We start from the raw sequence: 19,181 nt of genomic DNA, 5'->3' as shown, positions 1-19,181 counted from the left end.
GGCACTCTGAGCCTCGTGGCCCTCTGAGCACTACCGCCCCCCCGGCAACTCTGAGCACCCCCCGGTCCTCTGAGGCCCCCGCCCTTTGAGCCCCGCGTTCCACATAAACCGCCCGTGTCCCGACAGCTCGCTCCCGCCTGTAACGCGATCGCCGCCCCCAGGCCCGGGCCGGCGGCCGCGGGGGGCCGTTCCCTGCGCGTCCGAGGGGGCGGGGGGCGGGGTCACGTGACGCGCAACAGGCCCCGCCCCGCGGGGTGTGGCTGCGGGCGGCGCGCACGGATTGGCGGCGGCCGCGCGGGACGGTTGAGCCGGCGGCGCGCGCCATGGCGGCAGGTAGCGGCGGTTCCGGGGGGGGGGGGGGGGGTTACCGGGGCGGCTGGGCTGGGGGTGCCGGGGGTACCGGGGCGGTACCGGGGCTGCTGGGCTCAGGCCAAGGGAGTACTGGGGCGGTACTGGAGTCGGGCACCGGGGTACCTCGGGTACTGGGAGTACCGGGGCTGCTGGGCTCGGGGCATGGGGGCACCGGGGCTGCTGATTCCACGGTACTGGGACCGCTGGACTTAGGCACCGGGGTGCTGCGTGCACTGGGGCTGCTGGGGTCGGGGGTACTGGGGGACTACCGGGACTGCTGAGCTTGGAGCATGGAGGTACCAGGGCTGCTGGGCCCGGGGCACAGAGGTACCGAGGGGGCACCGCGGCTGCTGGGCTCAGGGCACGGGCATACCGGGGCAACACCGGGGCTGGGGGTACTCGGAGCACAGGGATATAAACGGGGGTGTCACCGGTTGTGGGGGTGACACGGATCTGGGGGGACTTGAAGCATGGAGGTACTGAGTCCATCACCGGGGCTGGGGGGGGGGCACTCGGGTCAGGGGGAGGCTCGGAGCATGGAGGTATTGGGGTGTCACTGGGGTGGGAGGACTAGGGGCACAACGTTACCGGGTCCATCACTGGGCTCCAGGCACAGGAGTGACACCAGGGCTGGGGGGACTCGGAGCACGGAGGTACCGGGGGCATCACCGGGGTTGGAGGGGCGCGGAGTATGGGGGTACTGGGGGCTGTCACCAGGGCACGGGGGCACAGGGTGCAGAAATAACAGGGTGGGGGACCTCAGGACATGGGGGTATTGGCAGAGTCCCCAGTACAAGGAATAACGGGGGACATCCGGGCGGGGGTACTGTCCCCCCCGCTGATCCCGGTGATGGTACCAGTAGCCTGGCAGCATCCCTACCTGAACATCTTCAAGCATTTCCGCGTGGAGGAGTGGAAGCGCTCCGCCAGGGAGGGGGACGTGGCCGCCCTCAAGGTAACAGGGACACCGGCACCATGGGGTGGTGGGGGGGAGGCAGCCACAGGTGGGCAGTGCTGACACCCCCATCCCCCCTGCCATCCCTTTCCCTGGTTTTGGAAGGACACGAGGCTGAAGGGAACCGTGTACCGGATCCGGAGCTCCACCCCTGCCAGCAGCTACCTGCAGCTGCCCCGGACAGGGACGCAGTCACTGGGGCTGGTGGGGCGCTACCTCTACCTGCTCTTCAGGCCCATGCCCCACAAGCATTTCGTGGTCCACCTGGATGTCACCACCAAGGTACATGACATGGGGTGGCCTCATTGAACCGTCGTGGCCTGATTGAAGGACCAGAGGGTAGCAGTGGTGGTCTTCTTGGGGTGTGCAGAATTTGGCCGGTTCTTGTTGCTGATGGGGGGGTTACCCCGAGGTGGGGATGGCTTCCATCCTCATGGCATCTCCACCGAGGACAGGTGCCACCGAGGGGACAGGAGACACAACCATGTGCGTTATTCTCTGCAGCATTTCCCTGCTGAAGCCACCAGGGTGACTAGAGCTCTATGTGTGTCTGTCTGCTCAGGAAAACCAGGTGGTTCGCATCTCCTTCTCCAACCTCTTCAAGGAGTTCAAGTCCACGGCCACCTGGCTGCAGTTCCCCTTCATCTGCGGAGCAGCCAAGGGCTCACCATCCAGGCGCGGTGAGGAGTGTGCGGGGGGCTGCCACTGGTGGCACTGGGCTAGCACATCACCACCAAAATAAATTGGTAGAAAATAAATAGAGTTCAGAAGTTGACTTGATGTATTTGAGGAGGACGAAGGGTGGTGGTTCTGAGAGGAGACTCAGCAGCTGGAAGGTGGGAGCTGTAGCTCCCAGGAGGGATGTCCCCACCCCTGTTCTCCTGAACAGCAGGGTGCCGTGTCAGGCTGGGCACGTGTCCATGGAGGCAGCGGGGCTGCTTGTCTGTCCTTTCCCACCCCTGCGCTGCAGTAGTGAGCTCTAAGGCGTGTTTTCCCCATCTCCCATTTTAGCCCAGACAAGCCAAGCCTGGTGGGAGTTGTGACTGATAAATACTTTTTACTCAGCTGCGTTCATCTTGCGTCTCCCATTCCGCAAGGTCCGAGGTCTGTAGCATCTTTTCCTGTTTTCCCTTTTGCCACCTGCCACTCTCCTCCCCAGGTCTGGTGGGGGCAGCCCCTGGTGATGTGCGCTGGACCTGCCTGGTGCTTGACCTCCACTCCATCCTCTCCCTCTACCTCAACCGCCGTTACAGCCACCTGAAGAGCATCAGGCTCTGCTCCAATCTGCTGGTGAAAAACCTCTGCACCAGCGACTTGGTGTTCGACCCAGGTGGGGAGCCGAGACCTCGGGGCAGCCTCAGGTTTCTCCTGTGACTTCAACCCAGCCTGCATGGGACCTGGGGGGGTTTAAAGCTGTTTTTGCAGGCGTGATGCCAGCAGGGCTGTTTGCCCTGGGCTGCCATTGCTGTAGCAGCACGATATGGAGCAGAAAGGGCAAAATACTCAATACAATGTTAAGCTGGTGAATACAATCTCCTGACCTCTGGAGGCAGCAGTCCTCTCATTTTCCAGCTGTAAAAGCGAACAGTAAGAGCAAAGTTAAATATCTTACCAAAGTCAGAATATTTTTTCAGGGGAAAAAAAGGTGTTAAAAAGCCTCACTCCTCTAATGCCTGTGCTTTTATCTGCTGGAAGAGCCTGTGGTTTTTTTGTCTCGGAAATCTTTCAACCTGCTTCTTTTATTCACCTGCTCAATGTGGCAGAGATACTTAGGTCAAAACCTTTGTTTCTGCCTTTCTTTTTTTGTGCTGCAAATCTGCCTGACCTGCCAGAAGGCATCAGTGAGGAGGGAGTTAGAGATGCTGCTTTCAGATTCCTGAAACTTGTGATCTCATGGAGACTTTCATGAGTTCACAAATGCATGAAGGAAAGAAGATGAGAAAATGAGAAAAGAGCCTTAACACAAATCATGTGAAACTGCTGAATCACTGAACAGAAATCTAAGTGAAGCTTTGGCCTGGCAGATTTATAACTCGACACCGAGAGTTTATGCTCTGGGGTCTTCTTTGGAGGTTGGGAGTTTCAGGAATCCTCTGGTGCAAAGGTGTGTTAGTTTGTTACAGACCTTAGGGCTGTAATCTTTGTTTTCCAGGCATTCTCACAGAGGGAAGTAGTTTGTGCCCATGTCCCACAGAAAAAGGGATTTCAGCCAGCTCCGCAGGCCTTGGAGAGCTCACTCTCTTTATCTGTCCCCATGCTGCCAGGTGTGACCTTCTCCGAGGCCCAGCAAGCCAGCCTGGCCTGCCGCGGGGTTGCTCCCATGCCGCGGGACATGGCTTTCCCTGTTCCGGAGGGACAGAAGTGGCACGACCTCTACGACTACATCAGGTATGGCTGCTCCTGGCCATGCTCGGACCCGTGGCGGCTCCACGACCTCCCTGTTCCTGGGGGAAGGCAGGATGGGGAACGCTGCTTGAGGAATGATGGATCCAGACAAATCTGGGGCTCAAGCGGAGACATTTTGGTCAACCCAACTCCAGCATTTTGGTGGAGTTAACACATCTGCCCTGGTCTGAGCTTAACTGCTGATCGGTGATGTTTTGGGGCAGGAAAAAGGCTGTAGAGCACTCCTGTGCCTGGCGTGGACACCAGTCCTCTCTCTCGGTCTCTTGCTGGGATTGCTCCTGTGGCTACCAGCATAATGCAAGCCTTCCTCTGTGCGTGCTGTTCCTAGGGAGCGCTTCAGCCCCTTGCTAATGTAAGGGGCAGTCTGACGGGCTGCTGCGTTGTCATCAGCTGTAATGCCTCATCAAGGGTCAGGTGTCAGCGTACCTTCCTCAGCTTCACCGCTGGGCTCCCATCGCTGGTGAGGTTTTTGCCAGAGGATCGTGTTGGTCATAGATCGCAGCTCGTTCCAGTCATTGGCTTAGCGGCTTTGCCCAGCGCTCGTGGTGCCAAGTTAACCCCTGGAAACTAACACTGTAGATCAGACTTGGGAGGTACTTTAGTATCCTTATATTTCAGAGACGGTGGGGCAAAAGCAGGGAATCCTATAGGAGACAGTGAAGAGACTTTTGTGCCAGGATTTGTGGGTGCTAGCACGATATCCCGATTACATGGCACCTTCCTCTGATTTTGCTCAGGTTCCCATCCGAGGGGTCCAAGCTACCATACGACTCCATCCAGAAGAGCTGTCCCGGTCCTGCGGCAGGTGGGAAGGCTGGGGGCAGCAGCCAAGGCTGTGCCACCCCAGGTGGGTGCCTTGGCTTTCCAGAAGAGCCCAACCTGCTCCTCATGTTGCCCAGGTGGCCAAGTCTCAGAGGACCCCGTTTGCCAGCTGCCCCAGCCAGTGACACTCACCAAAGCAGTCCGTGACCGACTGTCCCTCATCCATCAGATAATCAGTCCCAAAGCTGTAAGTGCACTGTGGAGGAGACTGCAGCCTCTTCCTTCCTGCCTCCCATGGAGTTTTTGCCACGCCTTGTCTTTGAGTTCCTTTAATTAAGATGTAGAAGGTGCTTGTTGTCATTTGCAGCTGATCCAGGCAGGTCAGCCCCCTGGTCTGTTGACCCTGTGGTCAGTTAATGCCCAGGTGGTTTGGCATGGCACAGCACAGAGCAGAGACAAGATAAATGCCGAGTACCTCTTAATCTCCAGACATCTATCCTCCCTGTCTCAACTGAGCCAGCAAATAGTTGTGTCTTCAAATTATAGATAAGGAATGAGGACTGGCGACTAAAGAAGTTGATGGGGTGCCCTCGGGGAGCAGAGCAGTGTGTGGAGTCTGGATGGCTGGGACTGCAGGCTGCTGCCCTCGCCCTTCCCTGCTGGTGGTGGTGTGGGAGCTGGCACCTGCAATCAGCGTGGTGATGGGCTTTTGGAGAGGGACTGGGGAAAGCCATCCTTCTCAGGCTGCGGAGAGGGAGAAAGTGAGGAGTCCGACCCCTCTGCTGTTCTGAACTGGGAAGCACCAAGCAGCCTGGCCAGGTGCTTTTAGCCTCCCCTGCTCAGTGGAGAGAGGGCAGCCCTTCAGAGACTGCTCAGGGCTGGATCTTTCCTGGAGCTCTGGTTTGCTGTCTGGAGGAGGCAAACTCTGCACAGACAACACTGGCAGCGTAGGGAGAGCAGCTGGTTAACGTACCTGGCCGAGCTAGGTACTTACAGGGATGCTCTCCCTCCGTGTTGCTTTGTCCTTGTTTGTATTTGCTGTGAAGAGTCACCTGGGGAGATGCGGTTGTCTCCCTGTGCCTTTGTGGTGGGTGGAAGGTGCTGGGAGGAGGGCTGAGCTCTGTCTGAGGCTTTGCTCTTTCTCAGATGCCACGCCGGTGTCGGGTAATTACAAAAAGCATCCCTGAGGTTCACCTGACAGCCCCAGGGCCTTGGGGAGCCATGCCTGCTGGGAACCAGGAGCTAGAGAAGCACCAGCGACTACCCAGTGTCGGGGACATCGGGCAGTCACCGGCAGTCAGTGATGGTGCCATCCACGTCTATGCTCACCAGAAGAGCAAACAAGCCAGCCGAACTGTCCGTGTCGGCTCAGAGGAGGTGGGTGAAGCGCTGAGGAGTCACAGGAGCTCAAGAGTGGCTTTGGAACGCTTAGGGCTGGTGCTTGTGAACCTGTCAGAAGCAGCAGAGGAGATGCAAGCTTCAGGCTGGAGTTTCAGTTAATCCTATGGAGTTCTTTCGCTGGTGTTAGTTTTTCTGACTAGCAGTTCTCCTTTCCACTAGTATCTTACTTGCCTTGAAAGAGGGACCTTGTGATCAAGTGCACTGGCCTTAAGCCAATAACGTATGTTTGCTAATTTGCCCAGAGCATGTATGGGAAGGACCCTGGATCAGGCATGCCAGCCTGCAGGTGGACCTCTGCCTGCAGGGTAGGAGGACAGCCCTTCCCGCAGCAGCCACCGGCTCTCTGGGCACTGCCAGGGCTCTGGGAAGGGCTGGCTGCAACCCCCAGCCTGGGTGGGAGAGCTGCTCAACACCGGCAAACCCCAGCTCCTCCCTCCAGCCAGCTCTGAATTCTGCCAGGTTCAGTAATTTAAAGCCATCCCCTCTAGCAGAAGGGGACCAAAGCTGCTTCTGTGCTTTAGAGAGAAACAAGTGATGGGGACGGAAGGGCCCTGTGGGCTGAGGACCTCCATCCAGCTCTAAGTGCTGTCTTTCTTTTCCAGAGGCTTTTACCAGATCCCATCCTGAAGCTGAGAATGATTATTGGCTTTGGAGGCTGCAGCACCAAGTGGGTCAGTAACTCAGGCGGTTTGGGGAGCTGATCTGTAATCACGTGGCCGGTGTATTGATTTTTTGCAGGCACGAAAGGCAGCCGAGTGCCACCCTTCCTGTACGTCTTGATGGGGAAAATGACCCCAAAGCAGATAGGCACAAGCTTATGTTTGTGCATAGGTCTTCTGCTGCTATGGCGGTGAATTAAAAATTATGGGGGCCTTATAGCTGGAATAGATCATTTAGGTTGGAAAAGACCTTTAAGATCTAGTCCATCTATTAATCTAGCACTGCTGAGCCCACCACTAAACCATGTCCCTGAGTGCCACATCTACACATCTTTCAAATAGCTCCAGGGATGGTGACTCCACCACCTCCCTGGGCAGCCTGTTCCAGTGCTTGATGAACCATTCAGTGAAGAAATGTTTCCTAATACCCAGTGTAAACCTCCCCTGGTGCAGCTTGAGGCAGTTTCCTCTTGTCCTGTCTCTTGCTACTTGGGAGATGAGACCTACTCCCACCTCACTACAACCTCCTTTCAGGTAGTTGTAGAGAGCGATCAGGTGCCCCCCTGAGCTTCCTTTTCTCCAGATGAAACCACCCCAGTTCCCTCAGCTGCTCCTCATCAGACTTGTGCTCCAGCCCCTTCCCCAGGTCTCACAGCTTCCGCGTTTTATCCCGTTAAAACTAGAGCTGCTTTGTAGGACTCTGGAAAGGAGGAGCTGTGTTTGGATCATTTCCGTGGGGCGCTGTGCCTCACAGGAGCCCGGCTTGCTGTCTGTGTTAGAGACAGGGTGGGTTTGGTTCAGCCAGTTCAGAGCTCTGCCAGCAACATCTTTGCCCTTGTATCTGCTGTTCACGTCGTAGACATGATTGGTACAGTAAATCCACTGAATTAAGTAGGATGTTGGCTGGGTTTTAGTTTTCCTTTGCGAGTTAGAAGCTCAGCCCGTGTGTGGGAAAGCATCCCCTCACCTGCATGCGTGCGGCAAATCTGCTGAAGAAATCTTTGTGGGTCCAGCCTAGGACCTGGTGCATCTCTGGGGGTCCCGCGGCCCTCTCATTGCGGTCTCGGTCCTGCAGGCACTGTGGACTCAGAACAACGCTGCGGTGGTCTACCCCTGCCACGCCGTTATAGTGGCCCTGCAGATCCAGACCGGAGAGCAGAGGTTCTTCCTCGGACACACGGATAAGGTAACTCCTTACAGAGCCATACGGTAGCGCCATCCTTGTGCCCCAGACGTACCCCCAGTCCCAGTGCTTCTGGAGAGCCCCTGACCTGGTGCTTCCCGCAGGTGTCAGCGCTGGCCTTCAACGGGAGCAGCACCTTGCTGGCTTCCGTGCAGGCTGGTCCCCTGAGCGTGCTGCGTCTCTGGGACTTCCCGACGGGCAGCTGCCTCTCTGTGTTTAAAACCCACATCCATTCCCTCTTGTCCCTGAGGTGGGTTTCAGCCTGGGTGCAGGGATGCATTCGGGTGGGTGAAGTGTTGCAGCACGGCAGCTTTTCTGTGCTATTGGGCCGTGATAAACCAGGGGTGAGTTACAGCTCTGCTTCAGTTGCCTGTGTTTATCACTGAGACCTGCTGGCAGCTGGCCTGGAACAGCCGATATGCTGCCAGCTCCCTCCCGAGCTCATCCCTCAGGCTGTGCTGTCTCCCCATACCCACAACTTGTCTCCTTTTATTCCCCGCTGAGTGCACTCGGAGTACAAGGAGTTGCGTTTCACCAGGTGGCCTCTTCTTGCAGCTTTTCCTACAGCGGAGCCATTCTGTGTGGTGTTGGAAAGGATGGGCACGGCAAAACGGTGAGAACTGAAACTTGGAGGTTTCCCTGCCCTGTGAACAAGCGACATGAGATGACTGTTCTCCCGGATTATGTAGTTATTCTGCAGACAAACCTCTGCTCTGGGCTTTCCTTGGCATGTTCCTCACTGCAGTCAGAGGGAAATCCCTTCCATTAGGTGCTTAAAAAATACTTTCCTTCTACCTGATGCTTGTGAGCGTTCCTCAGCTGCAAGCAAAAAAAATGCTTTTGGAAGCAGCTCGAGAGAGCTGCTGGGGCTGAGGTTTGGGGCTGTTTCTGTCGCTAGTGTGGCACAGCCCAGCTCTGAGCCCAGGCAGGGTGATGGAGGGGGCTGTGTGATTCTGCCTGTACCCTGTGGGGATCGCCGCAGGCTCAGGCGCAGCGATGCTGCCCGCCTCCACAGCCATTCTGGCCCACGGGGCTGGGGGTGACGCGTGTTTGTGTGGCATTTTGAGCTGGAATGCTTTCAAACACGTAGTGAAGGAATGGGGACTGAAGTGAGAGGGTCAGCACTGACTGGAGCCCCAAACACCTCCCCACTTTTGTTTGTTTGGGGTTTTTCTAGGGCATTTAGGGCAAGATGTGAGGTTTAATCTTTCAGTTCTGAGCATTGCCCACATCGCTGCTGGAAGGGATGCTGGGCACTGAAGCTACCACCCACCGATGTAGCTAGGGGATGACGCAGATCCCACATGTAGCAGCCAAAAATAAAATTGTTTCATGGGACTGGGGGTTTTGCTTTATCAGTGGAACTGTTCTCATCCACTGATCCCTTATTGACGACCACCAGCAATTAGCTGTGCCATTGCTAACTGCGTGTTGCCTGCAGGAAAAAACAAACACTGCTCTGGTTTTGTTCCCAGCACGTGGCAGTGGTCTGTGATCTGAGTGGGAGCTGGTGAGCTAAAACTGGGGAGTGGGGCATCAATAAGGCAAAAGCAGGATGGGAAGATGGGTGCTGGCTGGGAGCACCTCTCCCAGGGTGATGCCTCAGCCCACCCCAGCCTCCAAGGTGATCCTGGCTCTGTTTTTAATGCTATTCTGAAATGCAGAGCATCAGATCACCTGCGTTTCTTCACCCATCTCCCCCTTTCCTTTGAGGAAAGGGTTTGACTCTCTCACCCCTTGTGGTGGGTGCCCCGAGCATGCAAACCTGCATGGGAGCGAAGTGCTGCGGGAGCCAGTGCAGCCGCCTTTGTGCTACCTCCAGCCCCGGCAGCCCGGCTCAGCCCTGGTGCAGTTCCTGTGTCTCGGCAGGCAGAGTTCCCACTCCTCTGTGGATTTTTTTTCCAAGTCTGAGCCCTGTTGCCAGGCAGCCCTAGGATTTAGAACCTATAATTATGGATGCCAGAGAAGAATATTGCTATGAAGCTTTGCAAAGCTGTTGGACTGTCCTAAACCCTCTGTGTGAGAGGGTTTTTGTTTCCCCTGCTTCAACTCTGCTATCAATACATTGTGCCCAGCTCTGGAGCAGGCTCCTGTACGTGCAGCTGCCCAGCTGCTGTGATGAAAAGCTCTTTTGCTGCCAAGTTTTCCACGTTTGAGCAGCTCTGCCATTGTGTTTTCTTGCTTCAGATGGTGGTGGTGTGGAACACTGCTCAGGTGACCCGTGGCGGAGAGGTGGCCGTGCTGGCCAAAGCACACACGGATGTGGACATCCAGGCCTTGAAGATCGCTTTTTTTGATGATACCAGGTAGCATGCAATGAAAATAAATCAAAAGCACTGGTTCTGGCGTGGCTGCGGGGGGAATTGCAGGGCTGCAGCCATCTGTTTGCCATCCCTGCTCTGTGTCCTGGCTGTCAGCTGGTGGCCCTTGGGGCACTGGCCTTTGCCGGGTGCTTGGGGGGTCCTGCCCGGCTCTCACGCAGCCTCTCCCGGGACAGGATGGTGTCGTGCGGCCGGGACAACATCAGGCTGTGGCGAGTGCGGGATGGAGAGCTGCGCTCGTGTCCCATCAAGCTGGGCGAGTACCATTCCCTGGAGTTCACCGACCTGGCCTTCGCTGAGGGGCACACTGCCGAGCGGGAGCCGCAGGACCGCGCACTGTAAGGGGCTGCCATGGCTTTTGGCTGCTTCCCTTCCCCCTTCCTGCCTCTGCGGTATCCCCTAGCTACATCGGTGGGTGGTAGCTTCAGTGCCCAGCATCCCTTCCAGCAGCGATGTAGGCAGTGCTCAGAACTGAAAGATTAAACTCACACCTTATCCTAAATGCCCTAAAAAACCCCCAAACAAACAAAAATGGGGAGGTGTTTGGAGCTCCAGTCAGTGCTGACCCTCCCGTTTCAGTCCCCATTCCTTCACTATGTGCTTGCAAGCCTTCCAGCTCAAAGCACCACGCTTTGCTCAGGCTCTCCCTATAAAATACAGGTGCCCCCTGGAGCTGGGAGAGCCCCCTCCTCCTCGGCACGCTTGGCTTCCCAAAAGAAATTGGGCTGCTTGCAAAATAGCCCAAGAAACGGGTATTCCTCTTGCTGTACTGCTGTTTCTTAGTGAATCACTCCCCACTCGAGCCTCGTGGTTAGCTTTCTGTTGGCAGCGGGAGGAGTGCGGTACATATCCTTTTGCACACAGACAAACACACGCTTTTTTGGGGTTTTTTGGGGGTTTTTTTGTTGTTGTTGTTTTATTTTAATCATCAAAGTCAGACCAGCTCAGCTGGCCCCATCTTTCCCCGAGCTGTTCCCTGTGGCAGAGGGATGTTCATTTCTGCAGTCTGTGCTGGGCTTTTAGCATTTTTGCTAATTAAGGTTTCAAAGGGATGGGAAATAAAATAGGAAGTTCTGCCTTGGCTGTAGATCTGTAGGGCAGCGCGTGGAAAGGTGCCCTTGGACACCTTGTTGACCTGTTACATTACCAGGAACCAGAATTGCTTTCCATCAGGCAAACCGTTTAACGGGTGAACCAAGCTGGGCTTTAACTAAACCCTGCCAGCACTGCTTCTCTTGCCCCCGGTGTGCCAGAGCAGGGGTCTCTCTCCCGTACAGCTTTGTCTGCAGCAAGAGCGGCCACGTCTTGGAGGTGGACTACAAGAACGTCTGCATGAGGAGCGCACGGCGGCTCCTGCCTGCACGGCCAGACGGGGCAGGCGGTGGCTCAGGTAGGAATACCCGCAGGCAGGGAGCACCTCAACCATCCTCGGGGTCCAAAATGACCATAGATAAATCTCTGGTAAAATAAACCAGCTACTTACCTACTTCCAAGGATTATTTTGGGTTGATTAGATCATTGCTGGCTATTTGCCTCTTAAGTGCTGCAAATAGTCTTCCTTAGTACAGCAAAGTATAATTTTAAGAAAGAATTTGAGCGTTTTAAATGCTGATTGCACTTTCAGAGAAACACTACTTTTAGAAACATGAAACAAGGTCTTAATTTGCTGATGGGAGTCTTAATGTAGAGATGGAAAAAGAGCTAAGCAGACCAACGAAAAAGATGAATTGAGGGATTTTTTCCATTATTCAGCCTGTGCAGAGTGTTTAGGAAATCTTTGTTGCTGTATACTAAGTAGTACAGCTTTCAGCTCTTCCATTAATTTTAACAGTGGGAAGAATTTGCTTTCAAGTGTGATTGCTCTGATATCTTAAAACTTAGTGCATACTTTGCTCTGGCAAATTGAGCTGATTAATCTTGAGCATGCCCCTTTGAGAGAGGTATGTGATTCCGGTTCTCACTTCGTGGACGAGAAAACACCCAAGAGGAGATGAAATGATGTCCTTGGGTGTCCTGGTAGCAGTGCTGGCTCTCACCAGTGCGTTGACCGCTGGACTTTATACCTGAATCAAAACCTCCCAGTTTCTTTAGATCTGTATTCTCTCTCCCTCCTCAATGTGCTGCAGAGAGGATTTGAGATGTGGAATTGAAAGGGTTTTGTATCTCAGGCAGTTAATCTAGTACGTCCCTTGCCACAAGAACCTATTCAAGGCAAAAATACGACAGGGTTTAACAAGTGGGAAGATTTTTCCGTGCCTGGTGGGAGTTGCACAGTGGTAAAGAGGAGAGCTGGAAAGGGTTAGGCACTGAACATGTGCTGAGTGCGGAGAAGGACTTGCTGAGACTCTTCAGCCTACGCTATCGTCACCATGGGGTTCCTGGCTGCTGCTTCCAAGACTTCAGCCTCTGGTCCAGGATGGGGCAACCCCCGGGTTGGGTTTTCTTGTTTCAGCTATACCAGGTACTGTTGTTTTTGGGGTTTTCAGGCCCTGGGATTGCTATAAACAGTATCAGCATCTCCTCAACCTTCTGTGCCACGGGTTCAGAAGATGGCTACCTGCGGCTGTGGCCACTGGACTTCTCAGCTGTCGTCTTAGAGGCGGGTGAGTAGAGCTGCAACGATGCTTCTGAGCTCCGCACCTCTGTCGGCCTGCTGCTGTGAAGCCAGAGCTCCACTGCCACGTCTCCTAAAGCAATGCTCACGAGCGAGGGCATCTTTCATACCTACTGTCTCTGGGGGTGACTGGCTGACTGGCTTGGAAGTCTTCAATGACAATTGTTCATTCTTGTAACTGGTAGGAGAAAGGCAGGATCTCCTGGGTGACAGCAGGCACTCTATCTCAATTTCTGTGCCCTTGTACCCATGGCTCACCTGTCCATGAAAACTTATGGGAGAATTTGAGTAGTTCTTTACTCTTTTTGAAACAATCACCGTAACAGCAGAGCCCAGGGACTTCTAGAAAGGGCAGAGACTAATTTCCCACTAAACTCAAACCTGCAAGCATTCAATCTTCAGGCTGTGGGATGCTCATTCCTGTGTGCATTACTTTCCTACATGTACACCTGGTTTGGTAGCTGTGTTCCAACCGCTGCTGCCCCTTCTCCAGGGGGGTTTGCTGACTCCTGTGTCTTTCCCCAGAGCACGAGGCTCCGGTGAGTTCTGTCTGCATCAGCCCGGACAGCTGCAAAGTCTTGTGCACAACGGCTGCTGGGAACGTGGGCTACCTGGCTATCCAGTCCCGGGACTACAACACCCTCATGCGCTCTCACGAGGACTCCATTCTGGCGTTCTCTGTGGAGGGGACATGGAAGCGGATGGCAACAGTGTCCCAGGACAGTACCATCCGAGTCTGGGACCTTGTCTCCATGCAGCAGGTAGGGGAGACGAGAGTCAGTAGGTGTCTCACGTTTCTTAATAATCTCCCTGGTCTGTGTTTGGTCCAGTTATCAAAGCTCCACAGTTTGAGAGCCCTTAAATGTCCTCCCTGGAGCGTGAGAGGGTACCATGGGCAAGAAATTCTTTGGGAGTATGGAGTTCTGAGAGTTTTACCTTAATGCATAATTTGGCCTTCTGAAGGTATTGCCAAACAAAAATATTTTCTTTTCCTCTACATTTTGAATATTGCTGTTTAACACAAAGCATAATACCCAAGGGCTTTATCTAAATGCCCGAAGACCCAGGCCCTCCCAGGGCTTTAGAGTAATCTCTAAATGACTCTAAAGATCAGGATCAGATTTCTGGTGTGGGACTTGCCCATGGTGGAGGTCTGCGGCTGTTCCGCTGTCAGGTATGGCTGCTGGGCAGAGCTTTATCCAGCTTCGTGCCTGTGGCGTGTCCCTTCCCCACAGCTGTACGACTTCACCGCTGCCGAGGAAATGCCGTGTGCTGTGGCCTTTCACCCTGCCCAGCAGATCCTGGCCTGTGGCTTCGACAGCGGGATGGTGCGGACCTTCTCCTTGGCTGCCTCTGATCTCCTGGTGGAGCACAAGTGAGCGTTTGCCACGGGAGCCACACTGGGGCAGGCGTGGGTCTAAGCGGGTTCCTGGCAGAAGCCATGGTGGTAATCGAGGAGGTGGGAAAAGTGCTTTTCTTGAGCTTGGTGATCCTCACGTCCTGGCTGAGTGGTTTTCAGGCAGAGTGAGCCCGCTGTGCCAAGGCTCTGGGTGGTAGAATCCAACCCGGGAAGGCTATGGGGGCTCTCCGTGTGACTTCCCAGTGGGCAGCTGGCCATCAGTAGGAAAGAGCTTGTCCTAGAGAGCAGCTGAACAGGGAGCCCTTGCAAGCTTCAGCGTGGGCAGCGCAGGATGCTTCAAAGGGGGAGGGAGCATATCCCATCCAGGGACAGCTGGAGTGCTGCATGCACTTGCTGCTCAGTTTTCCAAAAAGTTGAAGTGTTGATTGTCCTGGGCTGCTGCAGGTGTGAGCATGGTGGGGTCCTCTGCCTGTCCCTGATGATTTTGTTCTCCTGGGTTCTTCACTGTGTTGTGCTCGGTGTTGCTACTATTTTCTGGGGGTCTGTTTGGTTTTTTTCCTTCGCTTTTTCATGTTTTCTGCCTTCTTTCAGGCAGCACCGCACTGTGATCACTGGACTGACCTTCTCTCCAGATGGCAATTTCATGTTCAGCTCCTGCTTGCACGGCACTCTGGCTCTTTACAGCTGTATGGCGCAGAAAAGCCGTGTCCTGAGAGTCCTGGGTAAGGCTCTGGGGTTGTGGGCTGCCTGCCTTCTTTTTTTTTTTTAATTAGCACAGACACCCTAGCACCAAAGCCAAACCAGATTCAGCCTACTCAGAGAGATATTTTCTGATGAACCTTCTGAGCTGTGTCACTTGTGTTTATACTGTACGTGTGAGCAAGCCCTGGTGACTGCCAGCCTTCCCCTACCTGTCCTGGTTCAAATGCTCTCAGCTTGCTTGGTGTTATGATTTCGTGAATGGGCTGAAATCATAGAGATTTATCTGTGCCCAGGCCCCAACTCTTTCTGTTCTCTGGATGTGCGGTTTAATTTGTTTAAACTGGATTGTTTCCCTAATCCTGTCTGCAGCACAGCTGCACAAAGCGCCGTGCTGGTGAATGGAGAAGGTGGGGAGCTGCGGGCAGGGGAAGCAGTACAGGGCAGTTTGGAAACATTAATGTCACTTTTAATGTGTGCCTTTGAAATAGGCTGTAGCAGCACAAGCTTGGGCAGGGAGGGGGAGCTCCGTTATGCAATATTGTATAAAGAAGAGCATCGTGCCTCAAGAAGTGTGCAGTTGAAATAGGTGAAGGAACAGGGGCTTGGAGAGACCAGGGAATGTGTCCAAAATCACCTAAGGTTGGTGTCAGTGCTGCAGCTGGACCTTTACATGTTGACTTTTGCTCTGAAACGGTGTTCGCTGCCTGGCTGTGTTGCAGGACTGAACAGTGGAATTTTGCTGGTGGAATAAATACAGAGAATTGCTGTGATTTCTGTGATTTTTAGACCTATGGGTCTATCTGCCCACCAGACTGACATCGGTGTGGTGGGGTTCGGCACTGACCTTGTTCTGTGCAGGGTTCAGGCACCCAGGCTGCAGCTGAGATCTCACCTTCATAGCTCCTTGTTGCAGCTTCTTGTAACACTAAAAAATAAGCACTAAAACCAATTTTATTCCCTTGACTTTGTTCTGCTCTCCTTGAAAACACTGCACGTTCAGTCAGGCAAGAAGCCATGTATCTAGACCTCGTCTTTGAGGTGGTTCACTGCATGTCTTGGATGTCGCAGATAAAATTTGTAGCATCTTCTACAACAGAGGTTGCTTCTTTCTCAGGCCAGAACGTTAACCCAAGGCTGAGTCAGAGGCAGGAGAAACTGTAGCTACTGTCACAGAGCGAGCTGGCTGCAGCGGGGGCTTTACTCCTCTCTTCACTCCCTCTCTCTTGCTGTGGCCCTCAGGCAATGTGGTGGCCCGGGACACTGGCAGCAGTCCGGATGCTTTGGTGGTCAGTGGGGACAGCCGTCTCTTGGCCTTCGTGGGTCCCTCCCAGTACGTTGTGACCGTGATGGAGGCCTGCTCTCTAGATGAGGTACCCAGCAGGTTCCCCGCGTTCCTGGGGGAGGGTGCCGAGGGGAGCACATGCTGCAGAGTGCCATGAGCAGGAGGGGGAATTCCCACCGGCTGCATCCAATGAGACAGATCAAGGGCCTTGGGCACCAGCAGTGTTGGCAAGGGCCTTTCCCCACACAGCAGGCACTTGCTCAGGGCACTTGCAGTGAGGTTTGTTTTCCATTCTGTGAGATAGAAACAGCAAAGTCAAGGTTTCTTCTTCGCTGGCTTCATTCTCCTCTAGAAGGTTCATCTGGAGAAGTGTTGTGTAGGCTTGTCAGCTCCAACCTCTCTGAGCTGCGCTCTTCTGGGCAGCAGGGATGTTGCCAGGACCCTGCAGCCCCTCTTTAGGTGGGAAGGGAAGGGTCTGGGGGGCTCCATATCCTCGTGTTAGGAGAGCCACAAAAGCAATCCTGAGGCTTCTGCAGTATTTGCTGCAGGACATTGGTACAGTAGCTCCTTATTTTACAGCTGCTGAGAGTGGACATCAGCATCCTCGATTTGAATGGCACAGCCATGGACTCTGCAGTGAGAGTCTGCTTTGCTCCTGTGCCTCGAGGCGAGCTCCTGGTATCCACTTCTTCCAATAAAATCCTGGTGCTTGATGCAAAAACAGGACGGCTGGTGCGAGAGGTAAGAGGCTGAAATTCATGCACTGAGGTCTCGTGTCACGTGGGGCTTGGGTGCTTCATGTTACTGTATGAGGCTAAATGAGAAAGGAGCCCATCCTGGTGTTCACAGGCTTCAGAGAAACATGGGTGACAACCTTGTAGCTATCCTGCTATGGTCATGCTTAGCGTGAGCCTGAGCTTGCCCTTGTTTTCCAGGCTGTCACACTCCTGTCCTCTTGCTGAAGCATGAGTAAGGATATGAACTAGCTCAGTTAACGCTGCTGGTGCTGTTTCTTCTCCTCAGGTGTCTCCCGTGCACAAGCTGTCCTGTTCCTCCTTGGCACTGAGCAAGGATGGCAGGTATCTGCTCACTGCTGGTGACAGAGTTATCAAAGTGTGGGACTATCAGATGCGCTTCGATATCAACTTCCAGGTACTGCCCACAAAGGGAGGGAAAGGGGTTGGTGTTGCATTTCTCAATCCCTGGAGAAGAGAGTGGCAAAAGCCCTCTGTCTGACTTGACCCAGTGTTCCCAGTGCCGGTTTGTCCAGCAGCTGAGAAACATAGCCCTGCTCCCACGTGGCAGTAACGCTGGGCTCCGAGCGCGGGCTGGGGCTGCCACAGCACCACACGTAGGGAGACCCTCTGTGAGGGACGGAGGTCGGTGTTACCTGTGTGCTGGGGACAGAGCCACCCAGAGAAGAAAAGGGCTCGCCCTGGGTTTCAAAGGTACTGAGAGCTGAGGTAAGACCTTGGGGGTTTTCAGCTTCTTGCGTCCCCAGCTCAGCACGCTGCAGGACAGCCCGAGGCAGATCAGCCCTAGGTCTGAGCACTGTTGGTGTGGTGCTGACCTCCGAGCGGGTCTTCTGCTGAGACCTATAGGCACTGGCTACGTGGGGCAGGGAGTGGAGTAACCCCCCACCCCAAGGGCAGGCACGGTGATGGGAAGGTTCAAGGTGCGCTCTCTCCCAGGTATACATCGGCCACTCGGAGCCAGTGCGCCAGGTGGCCTTCACTCCAGACCAGCGGCACGTCATCAGCATCGGAGATGCCATCTTCCTCTGGGATTTCCTAGCTCTGCCTGTGGAGAGGTCACCCGCAGCCAGGTAAGTGCCCGGTGCTGGGCAGTGCCTTCCCCTGCCCCGTCCCCTCCCGGTGTAACGCCAGTCCCTTTGCCTTTCCAGGGCTCGTTCCCTGGAGGCTGCCCTGCTGCTGGGAGAAGGTGAGTTGCCTCCTCCCATGAGTTGCGCTGGCTGGTGGGTTGGCAGCTCTTCCACGGCTGCCCTTCATGGCAGAGGGTAGGGGGTGGGGGTTTTTGGTTCCTTCCCTGAGGAAGTCACAAAGCGGGGGGGCTAACCAGCTAATTAGTCCCAAAGAGCAGTCTGCAATTAACTGGCACCTCTCGGTGGGAGTCTGCCAGGGAGGGGATGTTATGAGCAGAGCCGCTCTGGGTTTTCTGGTAGGTCTTTCAGCTTTTGCCTTCTGTTTCTCCCTGCCTCCGTCTCTTCTGTTGTCTTTTTCCCTGCCCTCATTGTCCCTCCCTCTCTCTGTCCCTCCCTTTCTTGAAGGACAGAGGAGAAGCGGCTCCTCCTGTGCAGGAGGAAGCTGGAGAAATGAGCTTGGGGGTATCGCCATGGAGCAACCCAGGAGGACAAGAGGATCTAAGGGATGAAGGGAATTACACAAACCCTTTTTCTTCCCGCAGCGGGGAGCTCCGAGAAGCTAAAGGATGCCTCTGAGACGCCTCGGCAGACTGTGCCTCTTCCATTGTTGGCCTCGCCACCATGTTTGGATGTCAGCCCTGTCCACCAAGCACGATGTCGAAGTAAGAGGAACTGCTTGCAGGAAAGGGGTAGAAGAATCTTGTTCTAGGAAAAACTGTCTAGTTTAGCAGCATCCTTGGAGCCATCCTTGCCTGTGATCCCCTTCTGCAGACTGACAGACCAGTCTGCGCTTCCCTTCCCCTAAGCTGAAGAAAGCCAGCCAGAAGCGTTGGGGTTCAGCACCACTTTATCCTCTGCTCTCCCCCACGGATGAAGCTGCTGGCACAGCTTCTCCGAGGGCTGCGGTAAATACCTTGTCGGACATACCCGGTAGGAAATGCCTGCTTTGCCCTCTGCCCTAGCAGATGGACTGTTACACAGAGCAGGAGAATGTCACTGTCAGAAGTCAAAGGGTAGTCACACATGAAGTGTTCCTGAAGGACATGGATTGCTCTGTCCTCCCGATAATTTTTCTCTTCAGGTATTTTCTCCGAGTCGGACAAAGAGGAGGAGGAGGCAGATCTGCCAGGCGGCAGCAGTGTGGTGGCGAATGGAGACAGAGATGCCTCAGTCTTCGTGGTGGAGTCGGTCAGGAACAAGGAGCTTGTCGTGAGGCCCAAAGGGAGGCAGGAGAGCTTGGGGTCTCCTGGAGAATCCACACACGGTAAATCTGGGGTGCTCCCACCTCTTACAGAGCTTCGCT

General features: G+C 54.7%; 1 protein-coding gene across 1 annotated transcript in view; it reads left to right on the top strand.

The window, feature by feature from the left end:
• The first annotated feature begins 266 nt into the window (after positions 1–266).
• Positions 267–19,181, top strand: part of LOC102050790 (mitochondrial Rho GTPase 2) — a 45,427-nt gene continuing 26,512 nt past the window's right edge. The window contains exons 1-27 of the mRNA XM_055709636.1: positions 267–333; positions 1,212–1,306; positions 1,412–1,588; positions 1,869–1,986; positions 2,466–2,636; positions 3,571–3,694; positions 4,450–4,517; positions 4,612–4,721; positions 5,621–5,851; positions 6,478–6,546; positions 7,610–7,720; positions 7,822–7,967; positions 8,273–8,330; positions 9,905–10,023; positions 10,215–10,376; positions 11,316–11,428; positions 12,525–12,641; positions 13,178–13,413; positions 13,888–14,027; positions 14,604–14,734; positions 15,954–16,084; positions 16,576–16,737; positions 17,020–17,148; positions 17,688–17,821; positions 17,900–17,937; positions 18,421–18,540; positions 18,960–19,142. Coding sequence (XP_055565611.1) covers positions 324–333; positions 1,212–1,306; positions 1,412–1,588; positions 1,869–1,986; positions 2,466–2,636; positions 3,571–3,694; positions 4,450–4,517; positions 4,612–4,721; positions 5,621–5,851; positions 6,478–6,546; positions 7,610–7,720; positions 7,822–7,967; positions 8,273–8,330; positions 9,905–10,023; positions 10,215–10,376; positions 11,316–11,428; positions 12,525–12,641; positions 13,178–13,413; positions 13,888–14,027; positions 14,604–14,734; positions 15,954–16,084; positions 16,576–16,737; positions 17,020–17,148; positions 17,688–17,821; positions 17,900–17,937; positions 18,421–18,540; positions 18,960–19,142 — 3,403 coding nt within the window. The 5' untranslated portion in view covers positions 267–323. The remainder of the gene's footprint in view (positions 334–1,211; positions 1,307–1,411; positions 1,589–1,868; positions 1,987–2,465; positions 2,637–3,570; positions 3,695–4,449; positions 4,518–4,611; positions 4,722–5,620; positions 5,852–6,477; positions 6,547–7,609; positions 7,721–7,821; positions 7,968–8,272; positions 8,331–9,904; positions 10,024–10,214; positions 10,377–11,315; positions 11,429–12,524; positions 12,642–13,177; positions 13,414–13,887; positions 14,028–14,603; positions 14,735–15,953; positions 16,085–16,575; positions 16,738–17,019; positions 17,149–17,687; positions 17,822–17,899; positions 17,938–18,420; positions 18,541–18,959; positions 19,143–19,181) is intronic.

Source organism: Falco cherrug, chromosome 4 (genome assembly GCF_023634085.1).
Source record: "Falco cherrug isolate bFalChe1 chromosome 4, bFalChe1.pri, whole genome shotgun sequence".
NCBI classification, from domain to species: domain Eukaryota; kingdom Metazoa; phylum Chordata; class Aves; order Falconiformes; family Falconidae; genus Falco; species Falco cherrug.
The sequence above is the reverse complement of the archived record's forward strand: the minus strand, read 5'-3'. Positions and strand labels throughout refer to the sequence as shown.